The following is a 20,596-nucleotide window of genomic DNA, read 5'->3' as shown; positions in this document are numbered from 1 at the left end:
CGCCGTTTCTCATGGCGAGCGGCGATTCTCCGGCCCGGATGGGCCGAGCGGCCTGCTGAACCCGACCGGTTCACGCCGGCGCCAACCACACCTGGTCGCTGCCGGCGTGAACAGCGCGCAACAGGTGAGTGTGGGGCCTGTGGAGGGGGGGGACGGAGGGAGGATCGAGCATCACGGGCGTGCTCAGCAGATGTCTGGCTCGCGACCGGTGCCCACCGATCGTCGGACCGGCGTCTGTAAACGAAGCGCCCTTTTCCCTCTGCCGCCCCGCAGTATCAAACCGCCACGTCTTGCGGGGCAGCAGATGGGAAGACGGAACTGCGCATGGGCAAGTTGGAGCTGGCCAACCTGCTCATGCGCGGCTGACATCACTTCGGCGCCGCCAGCCCCGTCATTCCCGGCACGCCGCTTTGACGCAAGCGTCAAGGCCGGGCGCTCGGGATTCATACGCTGCTGCTCCTAGCCCCCCCCGGGGGGGGGGGGGGGGGGGGGGGGGTGGGGGGGGGGGGGAATAGGGGGCGAGGTGCGGTCTCCGACGCCAGAGTGAAACACTCCGGGTTTCACTCCGGCGTCGGCACTCAGTCTAGAATCGCGTCCTTTGTTTCTTAGACTAAGTGTTGACGCCAGTGCAAAATCCGTGATTTGGAAAAACTGGTGCCGCACCTGGACCGTTGAGGGGCTAGCACCGGTGCGTGGAGCACAGTCGATTCCAGTGCGGCATTCGCCGGGTCCGTGATTGACACTCGGGAGGCTGACAAGCTGCAGCCGTATATACACATTACACTCCCCACACACACTTATCCCAGCCAACAAGATGGCACTGGTTGCGCTGGAGCGTGCCCATACAGCTGATGGGTCGACTGGGGCCAGACAACACCCAGCGGTTTCCCTGGGAGGGGGGGGGGGGGGGCACCTATATGACCGTGGCACTAAGTTCAATGTGGGTTATCAGCAGTGTTTGATTGCCCAAGTATGAACTTTGACTGTCATTCTAAGCAGGCTAAAGAAAAACCTGTCTCCAATGTCATCTTTCAGGACCTGAGCAAGTCCCATGGCACTTTACAGCAATAAAATGATGTTGAAGTGCTGTCGTTGTTGTACGGTGACTTATTTGATACCTGAGGTTGTAGCAGTCAAACCACATCTGCCTTCAGTCAAAGTCAACATGTGAGCATTACTAACTGAGGGAACCAGGTAACAATCAGGTGGGAACACGCAATGCTCTTCCCCTCCCTAAATTAGGGACCCCCCCCCCCAGCCGTTATATTTAAAAAAGATGCTGAATTATTGGGCGGCTTTGAGACCATTTCCTAAGTCACCAATGAGACATTAAAATCCAATCTCAAATGGAGAGTTGCAGTGATGGAGGAGAACGGTGAAAAGTAATTCTCCCTCTAGAATTGTTGCCTTCGTTCAAAGATCACAGGAAAGAATGTTGCCTCACAGAGAAAGGAAAAGGAAGATTCAGAATTCATATTATTGTCATGGGCAGCACAGTAGCACAAGTGGATAGCACTGTGGCTTCACAGCACCAGTGTCCCAGGTTCCATTCCCCGCTGGGTCACTGTCTGTGCGGAGTCTGCAAGTTCTCCCCGTGTGTGCGTGGGTTTCCTCCGGGTGCTCCAGTTTCCTCCCACAGTCCAAAGATGTGCAGGTTAGGTGGATTGGCCGTGCTAAATTGCCCTTAGTGACCAAAAAGGTTAGGAGGGGTTATTGGGTTATGGGGATAGGGTGGAAGTGAGGGCTTAAGTTGATCAGTGCAGACTCGATGGGCCAAATGGCCTCCTTCTGCACTATATGTTCTATGTCATACAGGAAAATGTGTGTTTCAATGCAAACCATCACTTTAGGGAACAGATCTCCTCTTCATCCAAGGTGACAAAAAAAGGGTGTGAAGGATTACCTGAAGCGGAAACAGAATATGGGCCGATACAGTCATAAAAGCTGAATCTTCGCCCTACATGTTACAGTGTATCAGGACTTTTAGACACTGCTCGTTGAGCCATCTTATAGATGTTTACGGTATTTCTCAGCACACTTTATGGTAGAGGCAGTGTATTCATTTGGGGCAGAAATAATTCTTTAAACAATGAACTAGTGTCTTAGCCTAAACACAATGGGCGCTATTATCTGATGCAGCGCGGCATCGGGAAAGCCGTCATGAACTCGGCCGAGTTTCACGACGGCGTCGGAGGCCGCTCCTTGCACCCTATTCTCCCCCCCCCCCCAGGGGGCTAGGAGCGGCGTTGCGAGAAACCCGGCCACCGGGCCTTGACGCTTGCTTCAAAGCGGCGCACCGAGAATGACGCGACGGCGGCGCCGGAGTGACGTCAGCCACACATCCGCAGGTTGGCCGGCTCCAACCCGCGCATGCGCGGTTGCCGTCTTTCTCTCTGCTGCCCCGCAAGACATGACGGCTTGATCTTGCGGAGCGGCGGAGGGGAAAGAGTGCGTCTCTTAGAGACGCCGGCCCAATGATCGGTGAGCACCGATCACGGGCCAGTCCCCTCACGAGCACGCCCGTGGTGCTCGATCCTCCCTCCGCCCCCCACAGGCCCCACACTTACCTGTCGCGCGATGTTCACACCGGCAGCGACCAGGTGTGGTTGGCGCCGGCGTGAACCGGTCGGGTTCATCCGGCCGCTCGGCCCATTCGGGCCGGAGAATCGCCGGTCACCGTGAAAAACGGCGAGCGCCGATTCCGCGACATGCCATTTGGGGGGTGGGGGGGGGGTGCGAGAATCACGGGGGGTGCCAGGGCAGTGTGTCGTGATTCGCCCGGCCCTCCCGCGATTCTCCCACCCGGCGTGGGGAGCGGAGAATCGCGCCAAATATATTCACACCTTCAACTTTATTTGAAGAGGGGTTTAGGGGGAAAAAAAACAAAATCTGCCCTCTGGTACAACTCTTGCTGTCATCTTGATTTTTTTCTTCTTCGTCCTATTAGCCTGTTGTGGTGATTCATATATATTATATATACAAAATATTTACGCTGTGAGATTTGAGAGCTGCTGGGTAGAACAGATGATATTTTATGCAATGCAGTAAAGTTCTTTCGAGAATTTTTTTTTTTTTACTTTGTTTAATGAAATCCAGTAATCCCCAGCTACTATATACCCAGCTGCACTTTGCCATTCTGTGAGAAGAATCACAAATAGTTCATTAACATAGGGATAAGACACAAAAGTCTAGTCGTTTAAGCTTCATAGCTCTGATCAGTGCAGCTACAGGGGTATCGCAATGTTTTAAAATCCTACAATCGTAACGGGAGATTTTACCTCCCCGTGTATGTTTCAGAAGAAACTTAAAATCAGAAGTATATCTTTTTGAGGAGGGGGAGAGAGAAGCATAGATACAAGGTGGTGGTGCTAACTTGTTATTGTTTAGTCATCACGCTTTGCTGTGCTTGGAGTTCTCGCTTGGTGATTTGTTTACAATTTACATGGATGATCTGGACTTGGGGACCAAGTGTAATGTGTCAAAGTTTGCAGATGATACTTTAATGAGTGGTAGAGCCAAGTGTGCAGAGGGCACTGAAAGTCTGTAGAGGGATATAGATAATTAAAGTGAGTGAGCAAGGGTCTGGCAGATGGAGGACAATGTTGGTAAATGTGAGGTCATCCATTTTGGTAAGAATAACAGCAAAATGGACTATCACTTAAATGGCAAAAATTGCAGCATGTTGCTGTGCAGAGGGACCTGGGTGTCCTTGTGCATGAATCGCAAAAGGTTGGTTTGCAGGTGCAGCAAGTAATTAAGAAGGCAAATAGAACTTTGTCCTTCATTGCTAGAGGGATGGAGTTTAAAAGCAGGGAGGTTGTGTTGCAGCTGCATAGTGTGCTGGTGAGGCCACAGCTGGAGTTCAAGTAAGTTTTCGTCTCCTTATTTGAGAAAGGATATACTGACACTGGAGAGGATCAGGAGAGATTCACTAGGTTGATTCTGGAGTTGAGAAGATTAGTTTATGAGGAGAGACTGAGTACACTGGGACTATACTCATTGGAATTTAGAATGAGGGGGGATCTTATAGTAACATAAAATTATGAAGGGATTAGATAGAATAGAAGCAGGGAGGTTGTTTCTGGTGGGTGAAACTAGAACTAGGGGGCATAGCCTCAAAATAAGGGGGAGCAGATTTAGGACTGAGTTGAGGAGGTACTTCTTCACCCAAAGGGTCGTGAATCTGTGGAATTCCCTTCCCAGTGAATCAGTTGAGACTACCTTGTTAAATGTTTTTAAGGTAAAGGTAGATAGGTTTTTGAACAGTAAAGGAATAAAACTTTATGGTGAGCGGGCGGGTAAGTGGAGCTGAGTCCACAAAAAGATCAGTAAGAAGTCTTACAACACGAGGTTAAAGTCCAACAGGTTTGTTTCAAACACTAGCTTTCGAAGCACTGCTCCTTCCTCAGGTGAATTCACCTCCATTCACCCGAGGAAGAAGCTGTGCTCCAAAAGCTAGTAATTTGAAACAAACCTGTTGGACTTTAACCTGGACTTCTTACTGTACTCACCCCAGTCCAACGACGGCATCTCCACGTCACAAAAAGATCAGCAGTGATCTTATTGAATGGCGGAGCAGGCACGAGGGGCCAGATGGCCAACTCCTGCTACTAGTTCTTACGTTCTTAAGATGTTGAGGATCTGAACCCAACTCCATCTTCCACTTCGCTCAACCCCTCCACTGCCTCTGTACTATCTCATTGCTTGTCCGACATCCAGTCTCAGGTGAGCTGTAATTTTCTCCCAACTCAGCAGTGAGAAGATTGAAGTTATCACCTTCAGTTCCCACCACAAGCTCAGTATTTTGGCCACTGACAAAGGCTTGTGGTTTTCCTCCTCCTTTGGCTCAGCATCCATTTATTTAATCCTTCCACGTTGCAATGACAATTTTATGATGATGAAATTAGATAACTGCAAGTTGCTGTCAGCTGGCGCTTTACTCACTTGAAAGGTTTATGAAACAATGTGAACCCCGCAATGAAATTAAAGCAATGTAACCCTGTCTGTGTATCAATCAAGTCTCTGCTTCTGTCTAACGTGTTGAAGCTGGCATGTAGGAAGCTACAAAGACCCAAAGACACGTTTGTCTGATTACATATGAACATCATCCTTGGTAAACTGAGAACAGTGAGTTTCCACGAACCAGACCTTTGTTGCTTCTGAATATTTAAATAAAAGAATAGATATGCCCCCCGCATGTTTCTTTGCAAAGTTTGGAAACAGTCAAGGGGATCCTGCTGGAGGTGCCAAGGTAAGTATAGGCTCAAATGGGAGAGGGGCATTCGCTGCTTCCTGGCACAGGTTGGCGCTGCCAACTTAACGGAGTCAACCTGGCAGTGCCAACCCTTGCTGTGGACAGTGCCGGATTGGACCCTCTGGGAGGGTTTCCGCTTCTGTGTGTTGGGGAGGCCAGGTTCTGTGACGGGTGGGGAGAGTGTCCCGAGACTGTGGTGGTGGGGAGAGAGGGGGTGCAGGGGGGAGAGTGCATCTGAGACCGTGGTTGAAGGGGGAGGTAGGGGGGGAGATGGAGGAGAGTACACTGATACTGCGGGCTGTGGGGGAAGAGGTGGGTTGCCCCAATGCCTGTAACGTATGGGGTGGTGGAAGGGAGAGCCCCAATACAGGCAATGTGGTATCGACTCTCCACCCCTAACTCCTAATGTCCAACAGACCCCTGATGCTCCAACCCCCTCCTGACCTAACCTGACCATCCTACCCAGCTCTCACCATAACCCTACACCTAGCTGGCCCCTTATCCCCTTGCCTTGCCCACCCTACCACCTCTTAACTCACCACAGTACCCAACTGCCACCCTGCCCTCTTACGCACCCTGCCCCCCTCCTTGCTTAGCAGATCCCTTTATCCATCAACCTCACCCATCCTACCCTTTTACTCAGTCTCCCCCTTTCCCCACTATAATGTTATTATAATAGTGGAGGCACGAATCACTCATTGAAGATTGGTAAACATTTTGTGGGTTAATTTATGAAGACAGTTATACAAAGGTATAAAGTTTGACGACATCAGAGCTGTGTGAATTCTAAAGTAAAAGTGAAATAAAGGGCAGGGTTTTCCAGTCCTGCTGCCCCATGTGTGAGCGATGCAGTTGTTGGAGAAAGTCAAGCTGCCAAGATTCCAGCATGATGACCTGCCTCATTCCAAGGCGTGTTACGAGTGTGAGGTCACGGCACGCTGGTAGACCTGCAATCGCTGGTGTAGAGCATCTGTGACACCCAGGAGAACTGATGGTACTTGTACTCCATGATGGTACTTGTGCTCATGGAACTCATGAACCATTGTATACAGAAAGTTTCATAGCAATAGGTTTCATCTTGGTCTTGCATGTCCTTTAGAATCTGCAGAGGTAGCATGTTGGCACTTGCCCCTGTGTCAATCTTGGCTAACAACAGATCGTACCAACTTTCTTGGAACAGATCATTCCGATGGTTTGATGGCACCTTCAGTTTCCATGAGGTTGACAGTATGAAATATGTATTCCACACTCTTCGTCTTGTCGTGCATATCATCATTTTCGGATGTATCCATCACCTCATGTCTACATTTCTGACAGGGTGCTAGATGGCCATTTTGTATTGCTTGAAGGAACCCATTGTTTTTGGTCTGTTTGGATGCACAACTGTCTGTAGCAGCATCAAACTTTGCTCGAATGCACTGCTGCTGCCAATCTCCCTTTCTGCCACATGCCTTGCGGAATGGCTGGAACGCTGGGCATTCCAGAAGGCCACAGCTTCCATAGGTCTTGCTAGGTTTGGATGTTTTAGTAAGTGCGTCAACAATTACTTAAGATCTGTAAGCTTTGTCGATCTGCGACGATCAATTTGCATTTGCGCCCATCCTTGAAGAGCTCTTCAATGCTTTAACATTTTGAGCTTTCTGAAAAGCTTTCATAGGACTGGATGCAATTATCAACTCAATAATTCTATCTGCTGGCTCTGCGTTTGAAAAATGTACCCTTTTCTCTGAGTTTGCTGATGAAGTGCTCTGTGAATTCTGTAGGCTGGTGTTGAAATGAAATGCAGTCTAGTTGATGAAAACGGAAGTTTAACCTGAATCTGAACTGCCCTTCCAATAAAGTCCATGACCAGAATTTAACGCTCCACTCCCGGTGGTTGGTTAATACTTTCGTCATGGGGGCATCATTTGATGCAAGTGCATGGTGGTGTGCGTGCTGTTTTTCTGAGAAACCTAGATGAAGTTCTGTCAGGAAGGATGTCACCAAGGATGAAATTAACTGAAGAGAATGCAAATTAAAGCAGGAGGTTGTGATCGACTGATCCTAATCCCAGTTTTTTAAAAGGCTTGGTTTGGTGATAGATGATAGTCTGAAGACCTGCGGAAGGAAAGTTGAAAAATACAAAGCTTCATCTCAGCGTGGGTTTTGGAGAAACAAGAAAGAATGGCTTAGAGAAGCACCAACCATTATAAAATACATGAAATACATGACATAGGTAGAGAGAAGGGCAAATTATAATGGACATAGGTTGCGGCTAATGGTGACTGAGTAATAAGGCAGAAATATTGACAAGCGTCTCTTCAAATATTGGAGCAGTCTTTGAGTTTGGGACACCCTAGACTTAGAATTTATAGAGACTTGGGAGTTGTTCAGGAGAGACAATGTAGTTGGGATGACCAAGCTTCTTGGGAGCAGCTTTCTTGATATCGGAAATGTCATTGGAATTGTTGAAACCTTTCATCCCTTCAAGCTTTCTCTGCCAAGTCTCATTTGACTTCACTAAAGATGGCCAAGGCGAGGAATGTTAATAGTTAAAAATTTATTGAGGGCGCAGGCATCAAAGAACCATATTGTAGTAACTGGCGGCTGGATTTACAAAGTACTTGAATAAACTGTACCTTTGGAGAATTGAAGACATAAGTTTTTCAATTCCCCATTAATGGGCATAGAAGAGATTGAGATATAATGAATAAATCACTGCATTGCGAAAGAGATGTGTGTGTAATGAAAGAATACAATCTGAATACAGATGTTAGACATGGTCGAATCATAAGCACAAAAAGCAGATCTGGTTGGGCTAAGCCTGGGATGGGTAATTGATGCAGATAATTTGAGACAATTAGTGTGAAATAACCATATCAAGCAGTTTAAATGAATCCCATTGATTTTATACTGATCTTGTCTTTGCTTAATGATATATCTGATGTGTATATTAATTAGAAATGCTAAACATTTTGTATTGCCTCTCCAGAGAGTGCACCACAGTTACTCGTAGTACCCCTTTTGAGAAAATGTTTTCAGGCTTCAGGCAGGCATCTCACACAGAGGTATAATCCAAGAACCGAGCCACAGGAAAATATTTATAGATTGACAGAATCAGAATTGTTTTTGAACAGCAAATTAATCTCATTCTGTCTGCTAAAATTACACACCCTGATATTAGAATCAGCAGCATCTCTGGAAATCGCAAAGAGTTCCACAAGAAATGTAATATTTGAACAATGATGCATTTTAGTTTCACTGTGAAAATCGCCTATTGTCACAAGTAGGCTTCAAATGAAGTTACTGTGAAAAGCCCCTAGTCGCCACATTCCGGCGCCTGCTCGGGGAGGCTGGTACAGGAATTGAACCGTGCTGCTGGCCTGCTTTGGTCTGCTTTCAAAGCCATCGATTTAGCCCTGTGCTGAATATGCAGTCATTAGATTGTTCAGTGCTATTTGTGATACCGGAATTTATCCAGGTGATCCTGGAATTGTACATTTAGGCTGGGATTCTCCACTGCAAGCCCATCCCACTACTACTGCTAGCGAGGATGGAGAATTTGGCGCTCACCCAAATCTCCCATTCATTGCAGCGGGAATCAGAGAATCCCGCTGCCGTGGATAGCCGGAGAATTAGGGCGAAATTCTCCGCCCCCCACGACGGGTGGGAGAATAGCGGGAGGGCCTTCCCGACATTTTTGCCACCCTCCCACTATTCTCCCCCCCCCCCCCCCCGCCGAAGTCCCGACCCGAATCGCTGCCGCCGTTTCTTTACAGCCGGCAGCGATTCTCAGCTGTTAGATGGGCCGAAGTCCCAGCCCTTTACGCCGTTTTTACGAACGGCAAACACACCTGGTCTTGCCGTTCGTAAAAACGGCGTGACTAACTCGCTATTAATAACGTGGTACGGCCGTGCCAATCGGTGCCATGGGCCCGCGATCGGTGGGCACCGATCGCGGGCAGCGGGCCCGATGCCCGCGCACTACTTGTCCTTCTGCCGCCCCGCAGTATCCATTCGCGGGGCGGCTGAGGGGCAACCCGGCCCGCGCATGCGCGGGTTTCGCGCAAAAACGCGATGACGTCACCCGCGCATGCGCGGGTTGGAGTCTTCCAAACTGCGCATGCGCGGCTGACGTCATATGATGCGTCAGCCGGCGCTAACTCCGGCAAGCGGGCTTAACGATTTTCGTTAAGCCCGTCTTGCCGGAGCCTACGGCGTCGGGCTGCTAGCCCCGACCGGGGACCAGAATCGGTCCCCGGTCGGGAAGGGGCGCGCTGCCGTAAAACCCGCCCGGGTTTTACGCCAGCTTTACGATTTCTCCCGTTTTGGGAGAATCGCGCCCTGTGTGTTTGCCTTCCTTATGATCTCACCTGCAGCAAGTTGTTGAAGGTGGTGGGCAGTTTTCAACTCAGCCATGTTCCTGCTGATGATTTGTTTTCATGGCCATTAGTTTAAACTCTGAAATCTGTCCATTTTACGATGCATGGATCTCCCACAATAAGCCGGAAGGTGGGATAGGTAAAATATGGTTGCAAGAGGAGTTTGGTAAGGAAAATATCAGAGAAGTGTCTGAGCATAGTAGCTGACAGGCCATTCAAAATGAACAAAAATGCATTTCTAACTCTAACGGTCAGGCTATACTTTGTGAAATTTGTCTCACTACTGATTTCTGTCTCCTCTTAGTTCTCTCAATGCTTTTTTGTTCTTTTAAAAAATCTTTCTGCTATTTTCCCTTTTCTCTTGTTTCCTTTTTTCCACTTTGTTTTGTTTAGCACCAAGCCAACTTCCATTTAGAGATTTTATTTCTCAAAAAAAGTCACCTTCTTTGACTTCTGGGTCACTGTCTGTGTGGAGTCTGCACGTCCTCCCCGTGTGTGCGTGGGTTTCCTCCGGATGCTCCGGTTTCCTCCCACAGTCCAAAGATGTGCGGGTTAGGTGGATTGGCCATGCTAAATTGCCCGTAGTGTAAGGTTAATGGGGGGATTGTTGGGTTACGGGTATACGGGTTACGTGGGTTTAAGTAGGGTGATCATTGCTCGGCACAACATCGAGGGCCGAAGGGCCTGTTCTGTGCTGTACTGTTCTATGTTCTATGTTCTATGTTCTCTTTTATGGCATTGAAATCCATTTGCCAATTGCAGCCCATTTTCCATCTTATCAATGGCCTCTTACACCTTCCTATGCTCTTCTGTAATATTGTTGCTTTATATTGTTGCTATCTTCAAATTTAGAATGGTTCGCCCTAGATCTATCTTCAAGTACACAACGTGAACAGAAGTGACTCAATAACTGGAGATTGTAGGACTTCACTGCCCACATGCAACTACACTGGAAATGTACCTTAACCTCTACGATGTTTTCTCCCTTCCACAACATGGCCATTAGTTAAGCTCACAGGCTATGTCTTCCCAACACATTACATTTTCTGCATCTTAATGCTTCCTCGTCAAGAAGTGCATAGTTCTTACTTTGCCTGGTTATGCACCTCTGGTTTCATATTTAGAACATAGAACATAGAACAGTACAGCACAGTACAGACCCTTCAGCCCACGATGTTGTGCCGACCATTTATCCCAATCTAAGATGAACCTAACCTACACCCCTTCAATTTACTGCTGTCCATGTCCCTGTCTAAGAGTCGCTTAAATGTCCCTAATGACTCTGACTCCGCCACCTATGCTGGCAGTGCATTCCACGCACTCACCACTCTCTGTGTAAAGAACCTACCTCTGACATCTCCCCTATACCTTCCTCCAATCACCTTAAAATTATGTCCCCTCGTGACAGCCATTTCCACCCTGGGGAAAAGTCTCTGGCTATCCACTTTACCCATGCTTCTCATCACCTTGTACACCTCTATCAAGTCACCTCTCTGCATTCTTCGCTCCAGTGAGAAAAGCCCTAGCTCCCTCAACCTTTCTTCATAAGACATGCCCTCCAGTCCAGGCAGCATCCTGGTAAATCTCCTCTGTACCCTCTCCAAAGCATCCACATCCTTCCTATAATGAGGCGACCAGAACTGGACACAATATTCCAAGTGTGGTCTAACTAGAGTTTTATAAAGCTGTAGCAAAACCTCGCGGCTCTTATACACAATCCCCCTGTTAATGAAAGCCAACACACCATACACCTTCTTAACAACCCTATCAACCTGGGTGGCAACTTTGAGGGATCTATGTACGTGGACCCCAAGATCCCTCTGTTCTTCCACACTTCCAAGAATCCTGCCTTTAACCCTGTTTTCAGCATTAAAATTCGACCTTCGAAAATGAATCACTTCACATTTATCAAGATTGAACTCAGCCCAGCTCTGCATCCTCTCAATGTCCTGTTGTAACCTGCAACAACCCTCAACACTATCTACAACTCCACCAACCTGCGTGTCATCGTCAATCTTACTAACCCACCCTTCCACTTCCTCATCCAAGTCATTTATTAAAACCACAAAGAGCAGAGGTCCCAGAACAGATCCTTGCGGGACACCACTGGTCACTGACCTCCAGGCGGAATACTTTCCATCCACTACCATTCGCTGTCATCTTTTGGCCAGCCAATTCTGTATCCAGGCAGCCAGATTTCCCTGTATCCCATGCCCCCTAACTCCCTGAATGAGCCTACCATGGGAAACCTTATCAAATGCCTTACTGAAATCCATATACACCACATCCACTGCCCGACCTTCACCAATGTGTCTCGTCACATCCTCAAAGAATTCAATGAGGCATGTGAGGCATGACCTGCCCCTCACAAAGCCATGCTGACTATCTTTAATCAAACTATGTTTTTCTAAATAATCATAAATCCTATCTCTCAGAATCCTTTCCAATATTTTGCTCACCACAGACGTAAGACTGATGGGTCTGTAATTCCCAGGAATTTCCCTATTCCCTTTCTTGAATAGGGGAACAACATTCACCTCCCTCCAATCCGGTACTACTCCAGTGGAGAGTGAGGATGCAAAGATCATCGCCAACGGCGCAGCAATCTCCTCCCTTGCTTCCCGTAGTAACCTTGGATATATACCTTCAGGCCCAGGGGGCTTATCTATCCTGATGCTTTTCAACATTTCCAGCACATCCTCCTTCTTAATATCAACCTGTTTGAATCTATTAACCTGGTTCACACTGTTCTCATGGGAAACAAGGTCACTCTCTCGAGTGAATACTAAAGCAAAGTATTAATTTGGGGCCTCCCCCATCTCTTCAGTCTCTAGGCACAAGTTCCCTCCACTATCCCTGATCGGCCCTACTCTCACTCTGATCATCCTCTTATTTCTCACATAAGTGTAGAACGCCTTGGGGTTTTCCCTAATCCTTCCAGCCAGGGCTTTTTCATGCCCCCTTCTAGCTCTCCTCAGTCCATTTTGAGTTCCTTCCTGGCTACCTTGTAATCATCTAGAGACAAGTCAGAGCCTCCTCAACCTTATGTAAGCTTCCTTCTTCCTCTTGACCAGAAGCTCCACTTCTCTTGTCATCCAAGGCTCCTTCCCCTTACCATTCCTTCCTCGTCTCAGTGGGACAAAACTATTCAGCACTCGCAGCAAATGCTCCTTAAACAATCTCCACATTACTGTTGTGCATTTCCCCAAGCACAATTGTTCCCACTTTATGCTCCTCAGCTCCTGTCTAATATCAGTATAATTTCCCCTCCCTCAATTAAATACCTTCCCATACTGTGTGTTCCTATCCCTCTCCATGACTATGGTAAAGGTCAAGGAGTTGTCGTCACTGTCACCAAAAAGCTCTCCCACTGAGACATCTGACACCTGGTCTGGTTCGTTGCCAAGCACCAAGTCCAATATGGCCTCCCCCCTAGTCGGCCTATCTACATATTGAGTCAGGAATCCTTCTGTACACACCTGACAAAATCTGCTCCATCCAAACCATTTGCACTAAGGAGGTTCCAGTTAATATTAGGGAAGTTGAAGTCACCCATGACAACAACTCTGTTACTTCTGCACTTTTCCAAGATCTGCCGCCCAATCTGTTCCTCTATCTCTCTGCTGCTATTGGGGGGTCCCAATAAAGTGACTGCTCCATTCTTGTTTCTGACTTCCACCCATACTGACTCAGTAGACAAATTCTCCTCAACTACCTCCTTTTCTGCAGCTGTGGTGCACTCCCTAATTAACAGTGTCGCGCTCCCCCCCCCCCCCCTTCCCCTCGTTTACCTCCCTCCCTATTCTTTTGAAAATATCTAAACCCCGGAACATCTAACAACCATTCATGCCCCTATGAAATCCATGTCCCCGTAATGGCCACATTGTAGTTCCAAGTACTGATCCATCTCTAAGCTCATCTCCCTTATTCCTGACACTCCTTGCATTGAAACAGACACACTTTAACCCATTCCACTGAGTGCAACTTTGCCCTATCAACTGTCTATCCTTCTTCACAGACTTGCTGCATACTATTTCTGCCTGTTCAACAGCTACCCTATCCTCTGATCCATAGCTCTGGTTCCCATCCCACTGCCAAACTAGTTTAAACCCTCCTGATGAGCTCTAGCAAACCTCCCACCCAGGATATTGGTGCCCCTCCAGTTTAGGTGCAATCCGTCCTTCATGTACATGTCCCACCTTCCCCAATGATCCATACATCTGAAGCCTTCCCTCCTGCACCAGCCCTGTAGCCACGTGTTCAGCTGCACTAATTTTCTGTTCCTTGCCTCACTTGCACGTGGCACTGGTAGCAATCCTGAGATCACTACTCTGCTTGTCCTGCTCTTTTAGCTTCCAACCTAACTCCCTAAAATCACTTTTTAGGTCCTCATCCCTTTTCTTAGCTATGTCGTTGGTGCCTATGTGCACCACAACTTCTGGTTGCTCACCCTCCCCTTTAAGAATCCTGTAGACTCGATCCGAGACATCCCTGGCTCTGGAACCCGGGAGGCAACATACCTTCCGGGAGCCTCGATCGCGACCACAGATCTCCTATCCATTCCCCTAACCATTGAGTCTCCTATCACTATTGCTTTTCTATTCTCCCCCGTTCCCTTTTGAGACACAGAGCCAGACTCCGTGCCAGAGACCTGGCCGCTAGGGCCTTCGGTAGGTCATCCCCCCCCCAACAGCATCCAAAATGGTATACTTGTTTTGAAGGGGAACGGCCACGAGGGATCCCTGCACTGTCTGTCCGTTCGTTTTCCTTCCCCTGACTGTAACCCAGCTACTCTTGTCCTGTACCCTGTGCGTGGCTACCTCCCTGTAACTCTTCTCTATTACCCCCTCTGCCTCCCGGATGATCCAAAGTTCATCCAGATCCAGCTCCAGTTCCCTAATACGGTCTCTGAGGAGCTGGAGTTGGTTGCACTTCCTGCAGGTATATTCAGCAACACCGGTGGTATCTCTCACCACCCACATCCTATGGGAGGAGCATGCAACTGCCCTAGCCTCCATCCCCTCTTACCGTACAGAATGTAGCTGCCCTGTGGACCAACTGGAACTCCGCCCTCCGACTCTGCTCCCAGTCAGCTGCACTCTCTGTAAACTCCCGGCTCCCTTCTCGCTCTTTGAGGAAATGAAATGAACGGAGCGCCTTGCTCCGTCCTCACCTTTCTGTTTGCGGTCTATGTGTAATTGTCAATAATATGCAGTTTCACCCAATCCATTATTTATAATTTGGGGGCAGTGGTGCATCCTTGTGTAGTATGCCAGAAATGTATAAATCTTCCCGATTACATCTGTTCTTCCCCAGGTGCTGAAAGGTTCCAAAAAGTTGGTTCTGTATGTACGCTCAGTTGGCCGTATCCCAGGAGGCTACGTAACCAATCATGTCTACACCTGGGTGGACCCGCTGGGCCGAAATGTTTCACCGCCGCCCGATCTGCTCCAGCAGAGGGGCAACATGCTACAGCGGAAGGAGAGTGAAAAGAAAAGCAATCTTCAGCTACTCCGAGATGTGGATGAGAAGAAGGTAATGCGTTTAGTCTTCCGTTACATCCAGTGGAAAGTTTTATTTCTGAAGGAGTGCATATACAAAAGTGAATAATGTGTAATGTCATGATTGGGACCGTTAACGTTTAAAGAGAAATCAGAACTTCCAATTTTTTAACCAATAGAACCATGCCAGAAGATTTCATGTCTTTAAACAAAAACACAAACTTTATTGTACTTGAAAGAATTAAACAAAGCAATTAGTCTTAAATTTACAACTATAGGTTCCAACTATGTATGTTGTACACTCAGGATGGAACTTCCCAGTCCTGCTGAAAGACAATGGACTTTTGGCTAAGTCTCCAAGCTTTCTGTTCTGGACCAGAAACTCCTTGCCTCAGTTTTTGTCCTTACTTCCCCCAAAACTTTTCCTGATAATGTACATCAACCTTAACGTTATTTACTTCCGTTGGGACCGGCAGAACGTATGCCACAGTTCTCTGGAATTTACTTTAGTTCTCCTCAGTTGCAGCCTCTCTCCAAGCTAAAATGCCATTTTTATCTCTTGACAGTGGACACCTTAGTTTCTTGTTCTGGTTTTTGTATGTGATGCAGGTGCCTGAGAGAAGATAGCTAAAGTAAGGCACAGCTAGTTAGGCCTGCACTACTTGGAAACAAATAAAACAATTTCATCATTTGCTGTGTGCAGTGAGGGTAAGACTTAATCTCAGTTTGAATTTCTTGAGGGAACAGAAATTGAAAAATTAATTCTAATTTCTCAATACTTCAAGCTAACTTTGCTGGTTGCTTTCTTTTGCCACAAGACTCTGCATTGCAGATTTTTCCACTATCTTTAAACTAGAATTAATCTTTCAATTTATCGATACCCAGAAATGAAGAAAGGTTGATCCCAGGCAAGTTGGGAAGATGCCTCCTTCAGAGGCCCCCCCAAGACCAATTGACCTCTGGACCTCATTTCCCCGCCCTGGAACCCCAGATGATTAACTGGACCTCAGGTTCCCGGGACATAGGCTTCGACAGCTCTGTGCAGTGCCTCTTCTGGCCACTACAATCTGGTTGGCCGGCAACTCTCCAACGTGGGACTTCCTCCTGACAAAGTGGCAGACATCCCACCTTATGTCAGCAAAGTTCATTAGCGCATTAAATGGCAGCAGGACTGTGGAGGTTGGTGGGGATATGTTCCCCACAGACTCTTTGGGTAGGGTAGGGCCAGGCCCCTGCTATCCTAAAAATTGAGGCCCACATCGCCAGCTCTTTAAGAGGAGTACAGTGCCTTGTGACTTGCCTTGAATTTAAAAGCCTCAGTTGGACTGTATAGAAAATTGGGGAGGGGGCAGAAATCACATCATTGCACTCGGAAGTGGTTTTTTGAAGTTGAAGACAACATTAAAGTCACAGATAGAATGCAGCATTGGCCTCCTTTCCCTAGGTTTGTCTGAATGCTGTGTTTTATAGCCAGGTAATGGCTGAACCACACAGATCAGGATGATCATGGATTTGGTCCTCTGGGTGTTTTACCGATGGTCTTTGTCAGGCAGCATTAAAGATATTGTAATTGGCCTCAGAACCCACGGTAAAGAAAGCAATAAATTAGTAAACATTCTTGCTCCTCCTCGCTGTCCAGTGATTGTTTCCCAGTTTGCAATGTGGACATTTGAAAGCTGTATAATGAGGATTGAGGTGGTTTTTCATTCAAACCAAAAAACTCACTGATCATTTCTAGAAATTGGTATATTTGGAATCTAGTGTGTGTGGACACCAGCTTACTACAAGATCAGGCTTAATTTGTTGGCTCCTTACAGTTTAATGACCCATCGGTCTTCATTGCCCAGTTTTACAAAATAGGTAATGGTTATTTTGGCAATGAAGCAGGGGCTGCCTTGGCCCCATAGACCTGCATTTGACCACAAAGTTAAAGGTCTGGATTTTCCATTTGGAGGTCTCAGGGCTGGATTCCCCGTTTCAGTGGCTAAGTGGTTTATAACGCCAAACTCGACAGTGCCCTCTCACCGATTTCGGGACTGGTGAGATGTTAGCAGCGGCGCCGGGTGAAACCCCCAGCTCCCGCGCTGTGCCGTACAACATGGCACCGGCCATGCGTGGACCCGACCTGCTCAATACATCCCACAGGCCACCCCCTGGCCACCCCCCACCAATCCCACCAGCTTTCGCCGAAGCCACCTCCCCAGTCAGCAGCACGGCTCCCGGCCGACTGTGGAATCGCTGGACACAGTCTGCAGCCGCCACACTGGGTCCCCGACCGCTCAGACCCCACATCAACCACGTGGTTGGGAATTCGGCACATCGGGTACAGAGCATCGGAGGAGAGCCTTCCGATGATGCGCTAATGCCGTTCCAACGGCGTGTGACACACAACACGATGACGCCATTTCGGAGGGTGGAGACTCGGAAACCAGTGTTAAACCTGTACTGCCCCCGATTTGGATGTCGGAAGGGATTCTCCGCCCGATCGGCGGTTACGATATCGTCGTTGGGCAACGGAGAAACCCATCCTATGTTTTCCCGCTGGAGCTGAATTGCACCAGTTTAATGATTCCCTTGCGGTCATAAAGCTGGATACAATTTAGTGTTCCACGGCATGTAAATTCATGCACGGCGTGGAATATGAGGGAATCCCAGGGGATCTCGTTATCGGGCCGCCATCTTGTGCGGGTGACTCGATGGCGAGATGGTGAGGTCCCGTGGCTGGCCCTCCCCCGACCTCGTTTGGCACAGCAAATCGGCCCAGGATCCCCCCCCAACAGCACAAATCAGCCATGACTACCCCTCCCCACTACCCACCCTATGTCAGATGCCCAACCCTGGTTACCTGGGTGCCCCCCCACTCCCAGGTATGGGGGTTGACGCGACTGCTCCCAGGGAGCCCTGTAATATGCCCCCCCCCCAGGGGCTCCTGTAATATGGGGACTCCCCCAGGGGCCCTTGTAATAGGGAGACACCCCAGGGCCCCCCTGGGGACCTCTGCGATAGGTGGATCCCCCAAGGGGATCCCTGTAATAAGGAGACCTCCACACAGACCTCCCCCCCCCCCCACCCCCACACACAGCTCCCTCCCTCTCCGTAACCCCCCACCTTCCTCACAAACAAATCCCCAGAAAGGAGACCTCTGCCTGGAAGCTAGGGAGTAGTCATAGAATTTACAGTGCAGAAGGAGGCCATTCGGCCCATCGAGTCTGCCCCGGCTCTTGGAAAGAGCACCCTACCCAAGGTTAACACCTCCACCCTATCCCCATAACCCAGTAACCCCACCAACACTAAGGGCAATTTTGGACATTAAGGGCAATTTATCATGGCCAATCCACCTAACCTGCACATCTTTGTACTGTGGGAGGAAACCGGAGCACCCGGAGGAAACCCACGCACACACGGGGAGGATGTGCAGACTCCGCACAGACAGTGACCCAAGCCGGGAATCGAACCTGGGACCCTGGAGCTGTGAAGCGACTGTGCTATCCACAATGCTACCGTGCTGCCCTGGTCCAGACAGGTGCAGACAGGTGCAGTGGAAAGCATTACAGCTGAAATAGTTATCTTGTCCACGTGTCCATTCCCAGAAGGCTAGCAGCTGGGCCTGCATATGGTTCCCACAGATCCACTATCTGCAAGCCATTCTTAGCTTTCAAGTAGTGGTCTGTGACTGACAGGTTGTAAAAACCATCTGCAGCTTTCATCCATTCATACCCCAATGTTTGAAAACATTGACCACCTAAAAGAGAGGTAAGTGCAGTGAAAACACATGCTTGAAAGATTGGAATGCACTCAGCGCATGCATTGGCCAGAAAAAAAACATTAAAATGTGGTGAAAGAAAACTCAAGGGGCTAGGAAAGGTGAACATAATGGATTAAAGAGGAATCAAGATTTTATAAAAATGAGTATAAAGGATTGTGGCTGTCAAACTACAGAGGTGAGGTTGGACACCCAAAACTTGGAGCTGTTCTGAGGAGATTTTTCGTTCATTCAATTGTTCTGACAGAATGGAGATGTGACGAGAACCAATTGACTCCAATTTAATCTGATTGGAAAAGAATCAAGAGCAGCATAAGGAAAAGCTCTTCCTGATGCAGTGTGTGCTTAGGATCTGGAATATATCTCAGAGTGTGGCGGCAGCAAATTCAATCATCACTTTAAAATTTGAATTGGATGATTAGCTGAAGGGGCTATTGAGAAAACGGCGGGAAAATAAGACCAACTCAGTTGCTTTTCCAGAGAGCTGGAATGGACACGGTGGGCCAAATGGCCTCCTTCTGCGCTGTAGCCTTCTTTGATTCTAAGCAATTGGTTTCTGAACGAAAGGAAAGCTGGTCAGAGGTTTGAGGAGTACACCTCTCCATCGCTCTTGAATTCAGTGTTAATTCTGATTTTGCTTTCCCACCGGTCAAGAATTCCAAAACAGCTTTGTGCTCTCGGTTTGCTCATTTCCAGCATTCCTCCAGCTCTGTGTCCGCAATAATTTTTCAGTTAATTTTCTGTGTCCTATCCCTCACCCACTGTGTTTTATTTGAGGAGTTCCTGGCACCAGCTGTGTAATAATACACTTTCACAGACCTCATTCGCAACACCATGGGATTTATTAATACAAAGAATTTTACAGCAGTACAGCAGCCACACTACTGCACCTAATCCCCTACACGTCTCCTACCTAAGAGAGGACTCCACCCCCTAGGGTGATTACCCACCCCTGTTGGTCAAGCTGGCCGTGTGACCCTATCTCAGCTGTGTTGCCTTTAAAGGGACAATCACAAGTCACCACATCCTTCCACCTTGAAATCCTTCATACAATCTTCAATAAGTAGGTTACGCAGTCCTAAATTCTAACTAACCCTTATACACAAGAGTTGGACAATCATAATTTAAGTCTTTAAGGGTTTTTTCTGTTTCTTGTAGAGCGGCATTATTTTGTAGTCTGAAATGCTACCTCAGGATCGACATTACCAGGAACTGCAATAACAGTTACCTCTTCTGGCAGAGGCAGTTCATTATTACTTGCTTCCACAGAGACATCATTTATGTCTATAACAGGTTGGTCAGGTACTTGAGTGCGGATTGGTTCGAAAACATTTCTTGATGGCAACACTGACTGCTGGAACATCTCTCTAGTCCTTAAGTGATCCACATGTTAACAAATGATCCATCCCTCAATGTCCACTTGGTAAGGCAGGCGTCCTGCTCTTAGAGACAATAATTCCGGGGATCTACGGCACAGTGGCACAGTCGTTAGCACTGCTGCCTCACAGCGCCAGGGACCTGTGTTCGATTCCAGCCTTGGGTGGTCTGTGTGGGGTTTGCACATACTCCCCGTATTTCCTCCGGGTGCTCCGGTTTCCTCCCACAGTCCAAAGATGTGCAGGTTATGGCCATGCTAAATTGTCCCTAGGTGGGATTACTGGGTTACAGGTGAGGGATTGAGCATAGGTATGGTGCTCTTTCAGAGAGTCAGCGCAGG

General features: G+C 48.1%; 1 protein-coding gene across 5 annotated transcripts in view; it reads left to right on the top strand.

The window, feature by feature from the left end:
* The window catches only part of whrna (whirlin a), a 251,445-nt gene that overhangs the window by 83,662 nt on the left and 147,187 nt on the right, over positions 1–20,596 (top strand). For all 5 annotated transcript variants that reach the window (XM_038781827.1, XM_038781825.1, XM_038781826.1 and 2 more), the window contains exon 3: positions 14,932–15,150. In XM_038781827.1, coding sequence (XP_038637755.1) covers positions 14,932–15,150 — 219 coding nt within the window. The remainder of the gene's footprint in view (positions 1–14,931; positions 15,151–20,596) is intronic.

The sequence above is a fragment of the Scyliorhinus canicula genome, chromosome 21 (genome assembly GCF_902713615.1).
Source record: "Scyliorhinus canicula chromosome 21, sScyCan1.1, whole genome shotgun sequence".
NCBI lineage: Eukaryota > Metazoa > Chordata > Chondrichthyes > Carcharhiniformes > Scyliorhinidae > Scyliorhinus > Scyliorhinus canicula.
The sequence above is the reverse complement of the archived record's forward strand: the minus strand, read 5'-3'. Positions and strand labels throughout refer to the sequence as shown.